The 18,544-nt window shown below is 42.0% G+C and overlaps 1 protein-coding gene across 1 annotated transcript in view; it reads left to right on the top strand.

Annotated features, from left to right (window-relative positions):
• The first annotated feature begins 541 nt into the window (after positions 1–541).
• Positions 542–18,544, top strand: part of Pias1 (protein inhibitor of activated STAT 1) — a 96,865-nt gene continuing 78,862 nt past the window's right edge. Inside the window, exon 1 of the mRNA XM_032911319.1 lies at positions 542–619. Coding sequence (XP_032767210.1) covers positions 596–619 — 24 coding nt within the window. The 5' untranslated portion in view covers positions 542–595. The remainder of the gene's footprint in view (positions 620–18,544) is intronic.

The raw sequence follows: 18,544 nt of genomic DNA, 5'->3' as shown, positions 1-18,544 counted from the left end.
CACCCCTGTTACATGCTGTTTAGGGGAGTTCCTTTTCCCCTCAGAGCCTTTATTTCGGAAAAGAAAGATACTATGGGAATGATAATATATATTTTTTTGGCCTTACTGCCTCATCATGAGGATTTGCGCAAACCCTGAAACGCGTCTTCAAATTCTCCTTAAATGAAACTAGCTAATCGTGATCCACCCGAGGCTGAGTAGGGTACAGGTGCAGAACGCATCCTGCGGATCGGGGAGCGTTGTGGCTTCGGTCAACAGTGGCTCAGAGGACAGATGAAGGACGAAACTGAGGCCAACACCTCCCCCAGATGTGGCCTCTTCCTTGGGCGCTCCTGGCCGGGCCGGCGTGGGGGCGGGGAGGCCGAGGGGATAGTAACTGTCAAACTCCCGCTTGGCGCCATTATTTAAATAGTACGTGTGGGTCTCGCAGCTGTGCGTGCTCCGGGCGGGGCAACGAGCTCCGGGAGTGGGGCGGAGGCAGGGGGCGGAGCGGGAAGGCTGAGGGGCGGGGCGGAGGCGGAGTCAAGTCCGCTAGAGGGGAGGGTCCAGCGCGGCCCCCGGCGAGCTTCACTGCGCTTGCGCTGACAGACGCAAGATGGCGGACAGTGCGGAACTAAAGGTAAAGCGCAGCTCGAATTCACTTCTAATATTCGGCCGCGGAGACGGCGCCGCTGGTGCCGGGGGGGATGGGTCGGACCCTGGGGGGGCCGCTCGGGCCCGGCTCCACCCGGGTCTGGAGTTGTAGGCGGGAGAGGCGTTCCGGGCCTCAGTGGAGGGGGCCTGGCCGCGGCGGGCCGTGGGCCCCGGGTGCCTCGGGGGCGCTGACGGGTCGTCCCCGGCGTGTTATTGTTGTGGGCGCCTCTGGCGGGGGTGGCGGGGCGAAGAGAGAGTGAGTCGGGACGTGGCGGCAGCGGCGGTCCCCGGGGCCTGGGTGCCTTACCTTGCAGTCCGCCTCCCCGCCCTCCCCCCCACGGGCAGCCAGGGGCTGGGGGGGGTAGGTTGCGCTTGGAAGAGGGGGATTGGGAAAACTGCCCCGCTGCCGCTTCCTCTTCCTCTTTCGCCGTCCCGGGCTCCTGTCAGGCGCTGCGCTCGGACCCCCGGGAACTTGGCTCAGGCCGCCCCGCCCCTCCGCGGCGCCCAGGCGCCCCCGCCCCGCTGCCGCCGCTGCCCGCCTGTCAGTGGGTGCCCGGCCAGTGGGAATGCGCGATCCCGGGGCGATCGGCTAGGGAGTAGGAGGGAGAAGCTCTTGGAAAGTTTAGCGAGCCCGGAGCCGGCGTTGGGGGTTCGGCTAAAGGGTTGTAGGGGGAGTCTGCCCAGGCGGGACGTTACTGTTTCTCTCTTGATTCCGGGCCACCGGGTTGGGGTGGGGGGGAACAACCCACTGGAAGAGTGTGCATTTGGGAGCGGTGGTGGGGATACAGCCACCTCTCTCCACTCTTGCTGTCTCTGGTGTGGCTGATGAGAGCAGCCTTGGGGGTCTCTACACACACCATGATGGCGATGCTATAGCTGATGGAGGTGAATGGTTCGTGTTTATATCCCCCGTTGCCTTTTGTTTGTTAGGGACATCTTGCTGGCCATGTTGATTTAAACGAAATTCTCCTCCCCCCATCCCACCCTAACCTCCAATAAATAGAACGTTCCATCGTTCCTCTCAACTGTACCAATTACTCATGCCTCGCGAAATTAGATGAAAGGGTGCCCCCTTTTCTCCGCTTTTTCTCCCACCCCAATCTTTACCTGATGATGGCTCCTTTACTAAAGCACATATACCACTACACAAGCTGTTGGGGGAGGGCTGGTGGAACCCTTATGATTGGATTGTGACAAATGGGGCTCTGCTTGAATAATTCTGGTTTAGTAGCAGGCAGGCAGGCAGTTCTTAACTAACGCATATTATTTAGAGGCTCTGAACACGGTATTCCCTTTTCTGGCTTCCTGTGTGCAAACCAAGCAGCTGGTTATAGCACAACAGAGAACCAGCATCTCTGTCAGAGTGGAGATTGGGCTATGCAATTGCAAATCTTCAGGAAGATTTAGAAAATCTTTTTATAATCAATAAAAATTATTTTTTCCCTATTATGATGAAGTAACTTCTAGAACAAGCAGACCACTACCTTTGTTTCTGGACACTTCTCTGTGTGTGTGTGTGTGTGTGTGTGTGTGTGTGTGTGTGTGTGTGTGTGTGTATACACATGCACACGCGCATATGCGCGCAAAAGCCTCACTGGGAGATCTTTTTTCCCTAGTAACTTTGGAGTGTTAACATATGAAGATTTTTGTACAAGATTTGAGTATTTGTTCTTTTAAGTTTACTTCTTATTACTAACTTGTTTAAGACAGAAAATGATAAGAATAGCCCCCCCCCCTTTTAAAGACAAGGTTCACTATGTTGCAGAGGTTGGCCCAGAACTCACTGTGAGGCTTTGAACTTCAGAGATCCTCCAGCTTCTGCATCCTTAGTGCTGGGATTAAAGGCATCCACCAACATTCCCGGCTTGGATAGTTTCATTTATCCCAATTTCAGACTATTGATTTCACAGAGAAAGCCTCAGAAATTTGACATTTTGGAGATAACCAACTTGCATAAAAACAAAAAAAAAAAACAGCTCAAGTGTGTGTGTGTGTGTGTGTGTGTGTGTGTGTGTGTGTGTGTTATGTAATTGGTTTTCTAACCATCACTATGTTGTCATCTTTTTTGGTTTTGTTTTTGATTTTGCTTTGAGGCAGGGTTTCTCTCTGTAGCCCTGGCTGTCCTGGAACTCAGTCTATAAAGCAGGCTGGCCTCAAACTCAGAACTCAGAGATCTGCCTGTCTCCTGCTTCCCAAGTGCTGGGATTAAAGGCCTGTGCCACCCCCACCCCCTACGGCGTTGTTGTTATCATCTTTGCCTCCTAATTCTTATTTTTAGGAGTCCATTTGAAAAATAGCTGGCCAGGTGTTTTATGCATGGACCATGTAGTAAGGCTTGAAAACCTCGTGGGGAAAGTACATGCAAAGAATAAAGTACCTTTGTTCTTTCTGTGTTGAGAAAGTGCCTTTGGGGCCAGGCATCATGGCCTATACCTTTAATCCCACTTGGGAAGCAGAGGCAGGTGAATCTCTCTTTGAGGGCAAGCTAGTCTACCGTAAGTTCCAGGATAGGCAGAGCTAAAACAAATAAACAAAAAGAAAAAGAAATAAAGAAAGAAAAGTGCCTTTGGGGATAGAGGAGATTCCTGGTGTGAGTCTTGTTAGGTAAAGTTACTTTTACAAAAGTGAGCCAGTATCACACAGACACTGAACACTTAATGGGAAGTGGGATTTTTCTAAAACTGGTCTCCATTTTTTTTTAACCCTCTCTAAAAGCTACTTGAGATTTTCCAGAGGACTTGTTTTCCACTCTTATGTTTCTGTTGTATAATTTTTCAAATTATAGTAAGTGTTTTGACACATTGGTGTGTCATCGCGTGTGCCTGAGTAAATCTTAGAGGAGCTGTGATAGATTACTTAGCTGGTAGTAGCTGTGTTAAAAGTTCTGTTAAGGCTTCATTGTGGTTAGATTTACTGTTCCTGTTTTGGAGAGCAGGGGAGATGTTAACGGGAATGCATATGCTTCTTTGTGCAGTGAAGTTTGGAAGATATTCCTTTCAGGAATTTTTTTTAGGGTGTGTGTGAAAGATATTGATTCTATATCATAATAAAATAGGGGAAGTCTAAATAATTAGGAGAATCCTGGTTTTTTTTTATTTTCAAGTTTTAAATGAAAATACAGAACTCTATAGAAATTGCTGAGGAAATTCTTTATCCCAGTTCACAGCCTACATTAGACTGTGCTGTGGATTGTATTCATAATTATTTTCCTAATGGCCCTGTTAGTGAATCCTTTTACATCTATAGTGATTCTGCTAAGATCAGATGGGAAAAACAGATCCAAAGCTCCTATAGGGATAGTGCAAGCTTGAAGGTATTGCCAGTACCAAGTAGATTGAGTCATACATATCAAAATGAGTTCTCTGTGCACTTCCGCTTATGAAAAAAGATCAATTTTTCATTAGCGGAATATCCACAAGTGATTTTTGGGAGACTGTGAAGGGTGAAGGCATTTCCAAATGATCTTGGTAGTGATAACCTGTCAGTTTCATTGTAGCTACTCTGATGTGGTGGTGGTGTGGTTTTTTTTTTTTTTTTTTTTCTTCTTCTTCTCTGTGAGCTCTGGCTGACCTGGAACTTGCTATGTAGAAGAGGCTAATCTCCAACTTACAAAGATCTGCCTGCCTCAGTGCTGCCTCTGGAGTACTATAATTAAAGGTGTCACCATGCCTTTAAAAAATATTTTGTTAATTTATTTTTTACTTTTTAGACTGTTTCCTTGCCTTTAATACTAGTAACTCAAAAGGTTAAGATGTAACTAATGTGAGTTCTAGTCCAGCCTGGGTTTACATAGCAGAACTTCATCTAGAAACTAAATCAGGTTAAAACAAAAGGGGAAAAAAAGCCTCAAGACAACAAAACACCCTAAAACAGTGGTTCTCAACCTTCTTAATGCTTTAGTACAGTTCCCTATGTTGTGGTGACTCCAACCATAACTATAATGTTGCTACTGTTATGAATTGTAATTTAAATATTTGATGTTCAGGATATCTGAAAAGCCACTCCTGTGAAAGGATCTTCTGCCTCCAAAGGGTTGGGTCGATACTCACAGGTTGAGAACCTCTGGCAGCAAAGAAAAAAACACAATAATAACAAAAATAAACATTTTTCTTTTAGAGTCAGGATTCACTTTGTAGTTTATGATGGCCAGGAATTGACAGCCTTTTTGCCTCAGTCTCCAGAATGCTGGGATCTCAGCTACCACACTCACCTTCTGAAGTCATTATTTTTTCTTAAATGTCTTTTGTGTTAAAACTCAAGTTATATTGCTATTTTAAAACATAGAAGGAGCAGTGGGAGGGAAGGATTCATCACTTTCAGGGAGTAAATAATGGAACCCAATGAGAAGGGAAGCATACTTTTTAAAGTATCTGCTGTGTAAGCATATCAGTAAATTTTGTTGTCATATCTGTCTCTTTATTTTCAACAAATAACCACTTAGTTTTGATCTCTGTGGTGTAATTTGTCTGCTTTTATTTCACATAGAAGCAAGTAAATCTGACATTTTATTCATGGATTTGATTTTAATCTCTCTGACTTGCTTTTATGAAGTGCTGCATTAGATGGCTTTTGTTTTATGTCACTTCTTGGGAACAGTATTTTAAAACAATTTGAAAAACACTTAAGTTTTTAAGTAGTTCATGTAATTGTTTTGAAATATTGCTGCCTTTTCCTTGCTGGTTTTCTCCAGGAGACTGCATTGTCTTTCTCTTCTAGGAGTGTCTCCTAATCCCCTTTGATTGCAGTAGCTGATTAACCTTGGGTTTCTCCTGGTGAACTCCATCAGCATGCTGTTCCAGGGTTCATGCTGAGGCTTTTGATTTCAGTGTAATTTGTACCCTTTCATGCTGGTAACTAGGGGTAAGAAAATAAAGTGGGTTGTGGTTGTAGTGGGATCTAGGAAGAAGTATCTACTTCAGAATGGGGGATTTTATAAGCTGTAGCATACTAAAAACTAAACAAGAACTTGGTTCATTACTTCACAGAATTGATGGTACTGTTTTCTTAAGTGTTCAGCTCTGTCACTTAGCATTTATTTTTTGTGGGGGATAGTGGTCCTAGGTAGCCCTGGCTGGCTTAAACTCACTGTGTAGCTGAAGACAATCTTGAAGAATACTTGATATCTTAGTTTTGTAGTGCTGTTCAGTTTATAATGTAGCACACACGTTTGCTTTTTGCATAGTTCTTTGAAGTAGGAGAGGAATGAAAGAGGTAAGGAAGCCTAGAAAGGGCAAGTTTTACCAACCTCATTGGCAAGAACTTGTGTTTGAGTCTTCAATTTCAAAGCTCTTCTCTCTCTCTCTCTTTTTTAAATTGGATTTTTAATTTACATTTCAAATGTTATCCCCTTTCCCAGTTTCCTGTCCATAAGCCCCCTATCCCAGGACCCCTCCCCCTTCTTCTATGAGGGTGTTCCCCCTCCCATCCACCTATCCCTTCCTGAAAGCTCTTTTCAGTAGGTCTCCCTAAAGATGCCAGGGTGGTCCTAGAGGTGTTTAAGATGTCTAGCCCACCAAGAATTGTAGTGTTGCTAAGACGTTTCCTTTAGTTCTATGCCTGGATATTTTGGGGGGACACTATGCATTTTCACTGTATAGCCTTGGCTGGTCTGTATCTTACTATGTAGACCAAACTGGCCTTGAACTCAACAAAAAGCTGTCTGCCTTTCACTCCAGAGGGCTGGGATTAAGGTGAGTGCCAAAGTGCCTGGTTTATTTTTTTTTTTTTCTTCTTTTTTTTTTTTTTTTTTTTTTGGAGACAGGATTTCTCTCTGTAGACGTGGCTGTTCTGAAACTTACTCTGTAGACCAGGCAGGCTGGCCTCAAACTCAGAGATTCCCCCTGCCTCTGCTCTCCTGAGTGCTGGGTTTAAAGAGGCACCACCACTACCACCCAGCTAGTTTTCTTTCTTCTTCTTTTTCTTTTAAATTTGAGGTTTTATTTGTATTTTATGCCTTTGAGTGTTTGCCTGGATGTATATCTATGCATTACTTCCATGCAGTGTCCACAGAGGCCAGGAGAGGGCATTGAATCCCCTGAAATTGGAGTTACAGGTTGTTGTCTCTGCCTTGTGGGTGCTAGGGATCAAACCTGGCTTCTGAAGGGCAGTCCGCTCTTAGCAGCCATTGAATCGTCTCTCCAAGCTGCGACTGTTTGGCTTTTTGAGACAGTCTTACTCGTACTAAGAAGACTAAGCATGGCAAGTTTTGCAATTACTATTTTGCTTGGAAAAAAATTTTTTTTATAAAATACTAAAAAGAAGACAGAAAAATTGCACTTATAATTCTAGCTCTCAGAAATACTATGGTTAACATCTGGGCATCTATCAGTGCAGACTTTTGGTGATTGTAGGTATATGTATATTATTACAAGAAAGAATCACAGTATTAAATTGGATGTATGTATGTATTTTTTAAAGATTTATTTATTTTATGTATATGAGTACACTGTCGCTGTCTTCAGACACACCAGAAGAGGTCATCAGATCCCATTACAGATGGTTGTGAAGCACCATGTGGTTGCTGGGATTTGAACTCAGGACCTCAGGAAGAGCAGTCATTGCTCTTAACCACTGAGCCATCTCTCTAACCCGTATGTATGTTTTTTTGAGACAGTTTCTCTTTATTATGTAGGTCTGGCTGGCCTCAGACTCCTAGAAATCTACCTTCTTTTGCCTCCCCAGTGCTGGGATTAAAGTTGTACACCATTGTGCCCAGCATACATACATACATACATATATATATATATATATATATATATATATATATATATATATATATATACAGGCCCGGTATACATACACACATATATTAATATTGTTGCATATAGCCCAGGCTGTTTTTAAATTCCCTGTGTAATGAAGGCTGACCTTGAATTCCTGATCCTCTCTACCTTCCGTGCGGGGCTTATAGGCATGCCTGATGTATGTCATGCTGGGATTGAACTCAGTATCATGAATGTTAAGCAAGTAGTTTATCATCTGAACTATATCCACAGCTGATACTTTTTATTTGTAATCTGTTACTTTTTTGACAAACCTTTCAAGTTTGTAGATATATATCCAGGTTGCTTTCTATTTTGTTTTTCTAGTAGCTCAACATTATACAGTTGGTTCTGTTTGGGGAGGGGCTGGTATGGAACCCGGCTTGTAATTTTCATGCTTTGGCAGATAGCCTGTGTAAAGTTTTGCAAATGATTTTTAACACCACAGACCTTTGAGCTGTGTAGAGAGCAGTGCAGCTGTTTTTCCAATTCAGGTGCCCTAAGTGGAGTGAATTAGTAGCTTTTAGCTTATTTCTTGTTTTACCTTCATTGTTCAGGTGAGATTACATTTGATAAAGAATGAACTCCATGATGATATAGCATATTTAATTGATTTCAAGTTTGTTTGATTTTGGAAATTATATTAAAGTAATCAAATATGGTGAGTTTTGTGCTTTAGGTGCTTGTCAGTTTTAAATGGCATGTTGAAACTGTTGAACATTAATAGAGAAAAAGTGGAAATGAGAACAACTTTTCATTTTTAATGTGAAATCAGTGTTGCCATGGTTTTAAATTGGTAGGTAATGCTGTTTGGAGGAGCTAGTTATGGAAAGGTTACATAGGCTGTGAAAATATTTTTCTATTTTAAGAAGAAACCTTTTTGGGTTATGGTAATTAATAAGTGCACATGTAAGTTAAGAAGGCTTTTTTCTTTTCGAGGCTTTGTCACCGTGTAGCCCAGGCTAGGCTCAAACTCAGGGTTTTCCTTCCTCGTCAGGCTCCTGATGCTGGGATTGCAGGTGTGTGCTACCACCCCTAGTGAGTGCAGTATCTGCCAAGCCGTGAGGCCTGGAAGGAGCGAGTGATGAGGTTAAGCTGTGGAATGGATTGTGTTTGTTGGAAATTTGCTTATTACTGTTCTTTGTAAGTAGGCAGCAGAAGTTTTTGAAGTACTTAGTTGTTTTGTCCTATAAGTGTGGATGACCCAGGATTTAGGCTTTGGCTTAGGAAGGTTACAGAGTGATTTACAGAAGACGCCTGAGGCGGGCCTGTTCTGTGTAGTTATCGCTGACTCTTAGGGCAGCCACTACAGTGCAGGCTGTGGCCGTCTTGAGGCTTTATGGGAGGGTATAGCTCCCTCCTGTGCATAGCCTAGCACAGTTGTCCTCCTTAGGCGTCCCTCCTATGCTAAGGCTTCTGAGCCCTCCACTTTTGGTTTCAGTGGTCTCATGTGAAAAGGCAGAAAAGCCTTTCCCTCAGACTTTCTTCACACTGGAGAAACCACTTTTTTTCCTTTAAATCAAGAAAATGAACCAAGTATGATCGTTTTGAACAGGAAGCAGTTCTGGATGCTGTGCAGATACTGCGGGATTTGAAAACATCACTTCTTATCTTTTCTTACTTTCAGTTTCTTTTTTTGGTTGCAATGTTAATTTTACACAAAAAGTTCCTTCACCCTGTGTTTTCTATCTTTCTAGGGCTGGTAGCACACACCTTTAATCCCAGCTCTTGGGAGGCAGAGGCAGGCAGATCTCTGAGTTTGAGGACAGCCTGGTCTATAGAACAAGTTCCAGAACAGCCAGTTATATAGAGAAATACTGTGTCACCCAACAACATCCCCCCCTCCCCAGTAACCCACAGAAATTTCAGTGAAAGAAACAAAAAATTAAAAAAACAAAAACCTTCTGGGGCTTTGCCTAAAACAGTCAGTCAGTCTTAGGTGGTTTGATACTCAGGACTCTCTCCAGTTTGACCTGAGTCCATTTTTTTGTGTGTTGTACTTTCTTGGCTAGCAGGAAAGCCTGTGATTTGAAGAGTAGAGTTACTCATTTGCTCTGTCATTGACTAGTGTTCTGTCACTGTCTAGTAGATGTTTACTATCTTTCAGCTTAACAAATTATGTTACTGTTCATTCTTGTCCGGAGCCAATGCACATGTCTGCCGTGGTGGTCTAAATTGGAATTGTTTCTAGACAGTGACTTGTCTTTACTGTTTCCCTGTTGTTTCTTAGATTAATTTGGATAGCCTGTCCAGGATAATTTATTTTGGATTTGGACCATATGTGTACCTGTTGGATATCTTGGACCTGGGGTGGTGGGTGGTTGTTAAGAACCATGTTTAACATTTGAGTTACTCATTGACTTCAGTCCCAATTGCTGCAAAAGGAAAACAGGAAGTTCTTAAGTGCTTGTTTTGGTGTCTTGAAACTGTTTTGCTGTGTATTGTTTTGCTGTGTATAATAATCTTGCCTCAGTTTCCCACATGCTGGGACTACAAGACTAGGGTGCTTGATACTTTGTTATGCTGTTGTTGAAAATAATAATCCCCCCAAATCACTATCTCCCCCCCCCTTCCCTCTCTCTGTTCTGAGAATCAAATCCAGGGTCTTGTGCATGCTTAAGCACGTGTTCTACCATTGAGCTGTTTATCTAGCTGTACTACCTTTAATGTAGCTAGTCCAGTATTAGTGTTGGGGTTGGATTTAAAGATCAATGTGACAGGTCCGGGTAGTGGAGGTGTGCACACCTTTAAGTCCTCCAGAGGCAGAGGCAGAGGCAGAGGCAGGCAGATCTCTTGAGTTTAAGGCAGCTGGATCTACAGAGTGAGTTCCAGCATGACCAGAGTTACACAGAGAAACCCTGTCTTGAAAAAAACAAAACAAAACAAAAAAAAGTAGATATGATGAATGTAATAGTGACGGAGGTGTTGGCTTAAGAAGTGGGTTGTGGCCTTATGAGGTTCTGGCAGTGAACAACAAGGCACTTCTGCATTTGAGTTTCTGAATGTGAGCGAGTTTGTTTCTAGTTTCATGGCACAGTGCTTAAAATAGAATTTAGCATGCTAACTTGTACTTATATGGTGAATTTAAGGTGTCTTCTTAAAACACTGTCACATGGGTCTTATTCTTAAGGATCAGGTAAGTTTCAGAGTAAATATGTAGTTTATGTTTTTAAGATTTTAAAGTATCTCTCCAAAGGTTATTTTTTTTCCTATTTTTAAGGTGCTTTATTTATATCATAGTATCTTTTTAGTTGACATGTACTTACACATATGTATGAGGTAAATATATTTCCAGTATTTTAAAATCATTGTGGCTGGGATGGTGGCTCCTTCGATCACCAGTACTCAGGTGACTGGGACAGCTGGAGGCCAGTCTGGTTTACATATGTAGTGACTTCAGACCAGCCAGGAGTTCACAATGAGACCCTGTCTTGAAGATAGATAGATAGATAGATAGATAGATAGATAGATAGATAGATAGATAGATAGATAGATATAGATATCTCCATGTGTGTCTATCTGTCTCTCTGTCAGATGGATGAGAGAGGGGAGAGAGAGAGAGAGAGAGAGAGAGAGAGAGAGAGAGAGAGAGAGAGAGAGAGAACAAGAACAAAGTCATTGGTGTAGATTCCAGGTTTCTGCAAGTTACCCAGAAAAGGGCCAAGGAGGAGGAGTTGTCAGGCTCTGACACTTGACAAAGGACATGGCCTGGGCAGCTGAGGGAGAGGAGGGTTACTTTGGCTCCTGATTTCAGGGGGTTCAGCTCATGTTTGCTCCATTACAGTAGGCCTGTGGTGGAGCAAAACATCATAGTGGCAGGAGCTGATAGGAGAGCCACCAGAGGGAGGAGGGGTCCAGGGATAAGGCATCCTTCAAAAGCACCCCTTGGTGACTGACTTCTTCCATCACTGCCCCACTCATAAGGTTTCTTCCACTGGTTTCTAAAATAGTACTGCTGCTGGAGAACAAGCTTCTGAACTCATATCCAAACCATAATGTTTCATGCTTAGAACTTGGATTATAGTGTGGTAGCTAGTATTTGTTTATTACTTACAAAGTGTTACATTCTTCCATTCCTTTATGTGTTTTGAATGTGAGATGCTTGAGAATATATATGATTAATTACTTAAGCAGAAAATGTATGTGTTTTGTGATTATAAGTCAACTATTACCATCCCAGGGTTTGTTTCTCAGACTCCTGATGTTTCCCTGGGTATCTCTAGGTCAAAACCATTTTTCTAGTACCAGTAGAACATTGTTTGACATGCTGACAATTCTAACATCAGTGGTGAATAAAGCCATTGTGATTTGCATGATCCCTGCTGTGGTGTGACTGAGTTATACCAGTGGTATATTCTTCCTCATCAGACTTTTGGATTGAAAAAGATAAATGCTTTAAAGATAAAACAAACTGAACAGGTTATGTGGCTGGGTAGTAGAGTGCTTGCCTAGTTTGCCTGATGTCCTCAATGTGATTCTTAACTCTAAGACTCATTCTCTCTCTCTCTCTCTCTCTCTCTCTCTCTCTCTCTCTCTCTCTCTCTCGTGCACACACATAGTGTGATGTGGAAGTCAGTCTTGACTGACTGGTTACATTTTTAATACCCTTGATGATGAAATAAAAGTTAGTGATTTGTCATTGAACCCCTCTTTGCTTACTTTCTAAAGCATGTTTGAAGTGCTTCTCCTGATAGCAGGCCTGATTATTAGCTCAGAAAAAGGCTTTGTGCAGTTGTTGAGCAGCAAACTAAACTAGCTGCCTTTCTAAGTAAAACACTATTTTTATTTGAAATAATTGCTTGGCAAAGTATGGTTATACAGAATGGGTGGTATTTGGCATACATTTTCTTGAAAATAAAGTGAGCCTGTCACTACAAGGAAAACAACTGACAGTATTCATTGCTAATGATAAAATTTAAGCTTTCAAGGGGAAATTGAATTTTGGAAAACTACTGCACTTGCCACTAAGAGTTTGACAGATTCCACACTCAACTCCTTTGATGCAGTTGGTGTGATCTGAGTAAGTGAGCTACACTTCGACAGTAGTGGGCTGCATCACTGTTTGAAGAAGTGCGGAACTGGGCAAACTCTTGGTTGTTCTGACATGAGATTTCATGTAGCCTAGGCTGGCTTTGGACTATGGATATAGCTCATTGTGACCCTTCTGCCTCTTTTAGGTGTGGAATCACCATGCTCAGCTGAACTCAATATTTTTTTTAAATAACCAGTGGATGGTTTTAAAAAGTCATGTATGCGTAAAAAGATCAATTGGAATGGAGGTTAGATCAATGAATTTTGTTTGTTGAGATAGGATTTCATGTAGTCCTAGCTGGTTTTAAGTTTGTTTTTGTTGTTCTTGTTGTTTTGAGAAAGGGTCTCAGGGGTCCCAGGCTAGCCTCAAGTTCTATATTACCTAAGGTGACCTTGAACTTGTGACCATTCCATGTTCACTTTAAAGTGCTAGGATTATAGGTGTATATTACAGTGCTTGGTTTTCGTAGTGCTAGAAATTGAACCCAGGTCTTCCCAGAGTTTCCTGCTAGGCAAACACTCTACTAAATAGAGCTTTATTCCAGGCACTGATCTCCGACCTCCTCTTTGCACTACCAAGTACTGGTGTTACAAATGTGTACCATCATGCTTTGAAATGACTTTGGTTTTTTGATACAGAGTTTCTCTGTATAGCTCTGGCTGTCCTGGTTCTTGTAGACCAGGTTGGCCTCAAACTCAAATATCCATCTGCCTCTGTCTCCCATGTGCTGGGATTAAAGGTATGCACTACCACACCTGATTTTCAAAGTGACTTTTAATAAATAACAAATGTTCATTGTTAGGATTTCAGATCTTGTATTGGAACAGCCTTTAAGAAATTGCTGTTTGGGGGCTGGAGAGATGGCTCAGAGGTTAACACACTAGCTGTTCTTCCAGAAAACCTGAGTTTTTTCCCCAGCTAAGCCATCTCTCCGTTCTACTCATTACTGTTGTTGTTGTTGTTAGTTTGTTTGCTTGTTTTGAGACAGAGTCTCACTATGTAGTCCTGGAACTTGTTGTATAGTCCAGGCTGGCCTTGCAATCAGAGATGTCTACCCAGTATTGGGATGAAAAGCGTGTCTCATTGCACTTGGCTCATTATAGGTTTGTGATTTTAATGGATAACTGGGAATTGTGACTATAATGACAGGGGGTGGTTGGCTGAATGGGGCTGGCATGGCAGCGACCTTTGCCATTGGAACTAGAAGGGCGGCCACTTCTGGGGCTAGCTATGGTGGCAGGATCTCAGCAGGGTCCAGAAAGTAGCCTGCGGCAATGTGGGATGGAAATTGAGGACTTAGAAAGTCTGGTAGAAACATTTTGAGAGCTCTGGGCCAGAGTCTGCCCAGTCCGACCGAGATGATACTCTGCAGGGCCTATGTTGCCGGTGATATCGAGGGTTGGTGTCTTGTTTTTTATTTATATCATTTACTACAACACAGGTTTAAATGATTAATTTTTTAAAAAGTTTTGCTGGATCTGGTGGTATATAAATTCAAGACTTGTCTGAGCTACATATACATAGTAAGACTCTGTCAAAGAAATGTACAAGTGAATGCAAGTCTGTGCTAGCTAGTTCTGTGTCACCTTAACATGAACCTAGAGTCATTTGGAAGAGCAAACCTTAACTGAGAAAATGCTATCACTAGATTTACTTGTAGACAAGTTTCTAGTGCATTTTCTTGATCGATGACTGATGTGAGAGGGCCCTGCTCACTGTGGATGGCGCCAACCTTTTATCTTGGGTACTATGGTACTATAAGAAAGCAAGCTGAGCAAGCCATAAGAAACAAGCCAGTAAGCAGCAGTCCTCCATGGTCTCTGCATCAGTTTCTAGCCATGTTCCTGCCTTGCTTGATAGACTGTGCTGTGATAGATGTTCCTGTGCTGACTTCCCTCAGTGATGGACTGTTATCACAGGATATACTAGGATGAAATAAGAAACCCTTTCTTCCTGGAGTTGCTTTTCAGTCACAGTGTTTATCACAGCAATAGAAACCCTAATTAAGACAAAATACAATGTTTTCTAGTTTGATTTGTAATACAGTAGATTTTTCTTGTTGTCATGGGGTTCAAACCCAGGGCCACTTCTATGATTGGCAAAGAGCTCTACCATTGAGCTTCAGTTCCAACCCTAGTAACACAGTATTGATGGATTCAACACAAAGGGGAGGGAGTATCTTTCATTTTCAAGAATATAAAAACTGTGATAATGTAAGTATTTTTTTGAAGAAAATATGAAGAGTTATACTACAGGGGTTTCTAGTTTCAAATGAGACTATCTCTTCTACTCCATTTCTTACATTTTTTTTATAGTTTAAAAGACAAAAAAACATTTGCTTATAGAAAAAGCATCTGCTAACAGGTTAGCCAGCCCATAGCGTTTAGTGATGCGCTGTATCTCTGCAGCCAGTGTGCTGAATGAATGTGCTGGAAGCACTTTGGATCGTATGGTATGAGGACTGTTTGCTTTTGTGTTGTTTATTTTGTTTGTTTTTTGAGGTTAGGCCTCAACCCTGCATTGTGTTTTTTCAGTGGGCATGGATGAGAATTGTATGGACAAATGAGCAGTCTATGAAATGTGCTTTAACCCAATTGTAGCTAATAATTTCCTCTCTAGCAGAGCTTAACTCTAGCAAATATATCTGTGATTGATTTATAATTTACATGTTTGTTTTCTTTCTCTCTCCCTTTTGGGATGAAAGCCAAACAGCTGTACGATTGGGTGCTTTTACGTTTTTGTCTACGCTTTTTTCTCCCCATTCTTTGACAGCTTCATTTACGACAATGCATATAATACATTTAGGTCACCCCACCCTCTGTCTGCACTTATGGTTCTGTCATTCCAGCCCATCTTTACTTCTCAGGATGGGTTCTGAAAGACTGACTTTCCCTTTCTTCCAGTGTTTTTGTAGGATTTTAAGACTGGAAGAAGAGGAGATGAGGTACATGTCTATAACTCTAGCACTTGAGTGGTTAAGGCAGAAGGATTGCTGCAAGTTTGAGGTCAACCTAGGTTCCATAGGGAGTCTAAGGCTAGCCTGGGAAAGACTGGAAAAGAAACATTGGTCTACATGTCCTTCTAATGAGATTTCACAGTATTGTAGCCTCTTAAAGGTAAAAGACCTTTTAAAGAGTTGTGCAATGGCTGGAGGGATGATTCAGCTGTTAAGAACACTGGCTACTCTTGCAGAGGATCCAGGTTTGATTCCCAGCACCCACACGGTAACTCCCAGGAGATCTCATAACTTCTTCTGGCCTTCACAGGCACACAAGTAGTGCACAGACACAAGTGCAGACAAAACAACTACATATAAAAAATAATTTTAAAAAGGGGGAGGTTAGAGGCACTTTGGGAGATGATTTGGTGCTAAAAAGGGCCTGAGTTCAAGTCCTTAAAACCCAGGTTAAAAGCTAGATGCAGCCATGGGCCTATGACTCCAATACTGTGGAGAATAGAGGTATAAAACAGCTTCTTTGAGATTGAAATATTCCATCCTGCAAGAAAGCTCTTTAATCAGGAAGGTAAACAACTCAAACAACTTAGGAAGTCCCTGAAACTCATATTCACTAGGGTCACCCCTGTCAGAGTAAAGGCTGAGATTCCTTTTGAGACTAGCTGAACAGAGCTGTAAAGAAACTCAGACAAGCTGAGCTTCAAAGAAGACTGAGACCAGACCAGCTGCCTGGGAAAAACAAAACCCAGTTGAGATACTTAGAAGTTGTTTAGACCGAAGTCACCTGGAAAAGACACACACCAACTTGTTGAACTTTCTGAAGGCTATGCCATGTACTACAGATTTCCCAATTTTTGTGAGCTGTCAGTCATTTGGGGTGGGTCTTTGGTGGTGCAACTGTTTTTGAGTTATTTCTGCTCTTGTAGGTAACCACTCATTCATACTTCTGAAAGTAACCTCAGTAAAACTTAGGATTGACCAAGTTGGACTATCTGTACTTTGTCTTTGGGTCCCTATCTGGATTGAATAGACATGTGTGTTGTGTTTCCCCAAAGGGAAGGTTTGTCATCAATAGCTGGAGACTAGAGGATTGCTAGACCTTAATGGTTGGCATCCCAGCTCTAGATTCATTGAGAGACGCTGTGTCAAGGGAATAGGACAGATGAGCAGAGCGGGATACCCAGCAGCAGCATCTGGCCTCTGTAAGTACTGGTTTCGTACATGATACACATGTACATAGGCATATACCACTCACATATCACATGTACAACCTACAAACACAAAACATAGTGTTTTGCATTTAACTGAACCATGATTAAAGAAAAGAACATAAAGTTAGTGTAATTAAAAACTGAATTAAAAATTTTTCAGTTGTACACATTCATTATACAAAATGCTGGTTTGATGACATTTCCATGAATGTATAACGTACTTTGTTTACACACCCTCCCTGTCTTGCCTTATGTTTTGAGCTTGACTTAACATGGTGCTTTCCAGTTTCATCCATTTCCTGCTCATGTCATTATTTACTCTTCTTTATGAGAGAATAAAACTTCATTGTGAGCATGCATGACATTTTCTTTACCTCTGCATCTGTTGATGGACATCTAGGTGATCCAGGGTTGGCTGTTGTGACTAATGCCATAAACAGGCTGTCTGCACATACATACCTCTGCTTTATGCTGACTTAGTTTCCTTTGGGTATACATACCCAGGAGTGGTAGAGTTGGATGACAAGGTAATCTTGTTTATAATTTTTTGTTCCTCCTGATTAGATAGTCTCAGGAATAATGCAGACTAATGGGAGGGATTCTAATTAATAATCCTTAACTCCAGACTGTTTTTAGAAAGTTAATTCTTGCTGTATGTAGCAACTTTTATAAAAGTTTGTGTTGACTCTTTTTTTGTACCCATCGTAAGGAAAAATAAGATCTGTTTTTAATTAGCAGCATCACGTGCATGTAAACAGTGTCAGTGGTGAAGGATTGGGCAGTTCTTTTAGGTTAAAGTCTGCTGCATGTTCAGTGGTCCATTCTTGTTCAGTACATTTTTTTTTTCTAAGTAAACATCTCGTCCTGAATTGGTTAGTGTTTTCCAGAATCTGTGGAAAGTAACAAGTACAGAGTTGCAATGCTGAGTATTTGTTCTAGAAACAGATTTTGCTTCCGATTCTCAGTTTAGTGAAATAGCTTAATTTTTATTCAAACATTTGTTTGCATATATGAAGGAATGAGGTGTGTCTGTATGTGAACAAGTGGTGAGGACTCAGTGCTGGGAGGTTTATGGCAAGTGCTTTCTTTAATTCTAGGATTTCTCTTCTCTCCTAGCCTCTTGCCTCCCTCATCAATGGGTGGTTGTTGTTTTTTAATGTCATTTATTTTTAAAATAGTGTTTGCTAAGGTAAATTACAACAATCTATTAATAGCAAAATAAATTTGAATGACATTAACTTTCTTTTAGTTGTATGTTGTAAGGCATCGTGTCATTGCGTTGTCCCCGCTGGCCTCTAACTCTTGATCTTCCCTGCTCTGCTGAGATATGGGCTTTTGGTATTGTATGGCTGACCATTGAACTGACGAGGGGCAGGGTGTGTGTGTGTGTGTGTGTGTGTGTGTGTGAGTGGGTAAGTGTGCTTGCCTATGTGGAGGCTGGAGGTTGATGCTGGGCATCTCCTTAGTGGTTAGTCTCTCTGAAGCTGGAGCTTGCTGTTTCAGCGGGATCAGTATGTTGTCTGGGTAGATCTTGAGCTCCTGATTTCAAGTGATCCTTCCCAGCCTCTCTACATTATAACAGGTTAAATGTAGGACTTGGGATCTGATTTTGGAATCTGAGTTCTTACCCTTCTAGCTTTGTAAATTCAAGTAAACTCTCTTGGTGCTCTGAAGTAGTTCTGATATAGGCTCTTCAGGCTTTTCCTGTCTGAGTTCTGGGATCCAGAATTTGAGAGACCTTGTGTAGTTTATAGAATACATTCTGTGTGTGCATGTGTGTGTGTTAAAAGTTCATCTCTGTTTTTAGGCCTCTCAATATATCTCCATGTATGTTTGTGCACTTCATGTCTGCGTTCTGGGATCCAGAATTTGAGAGACCTTGTGTAGTTTATAGAATACATTCTGTGTGTGCATGTGTGTGTGTTAAAAGTTCATCTCTGTTTAGGCCTCT

Source organism: Rattus rattus, chromosome 8 (genome assembly GCF_011064425.1).
Source record: "Rattus rattus isolate New Zealand chromosome 8, Rrattus_CSIRO_v1, whole genome shotgun sequence".
Lineage (NCBI taxonomy): Eukaryota > Metazoa > Chordata > Mammalia > Rodentia > Muridae > Rattus > Rattus rattus.
The sequence above is the reverse complement of the archived record's forward strand: the minus strand, read 5'-3'. Positions and strand labels throughout refer to the sequence as shown.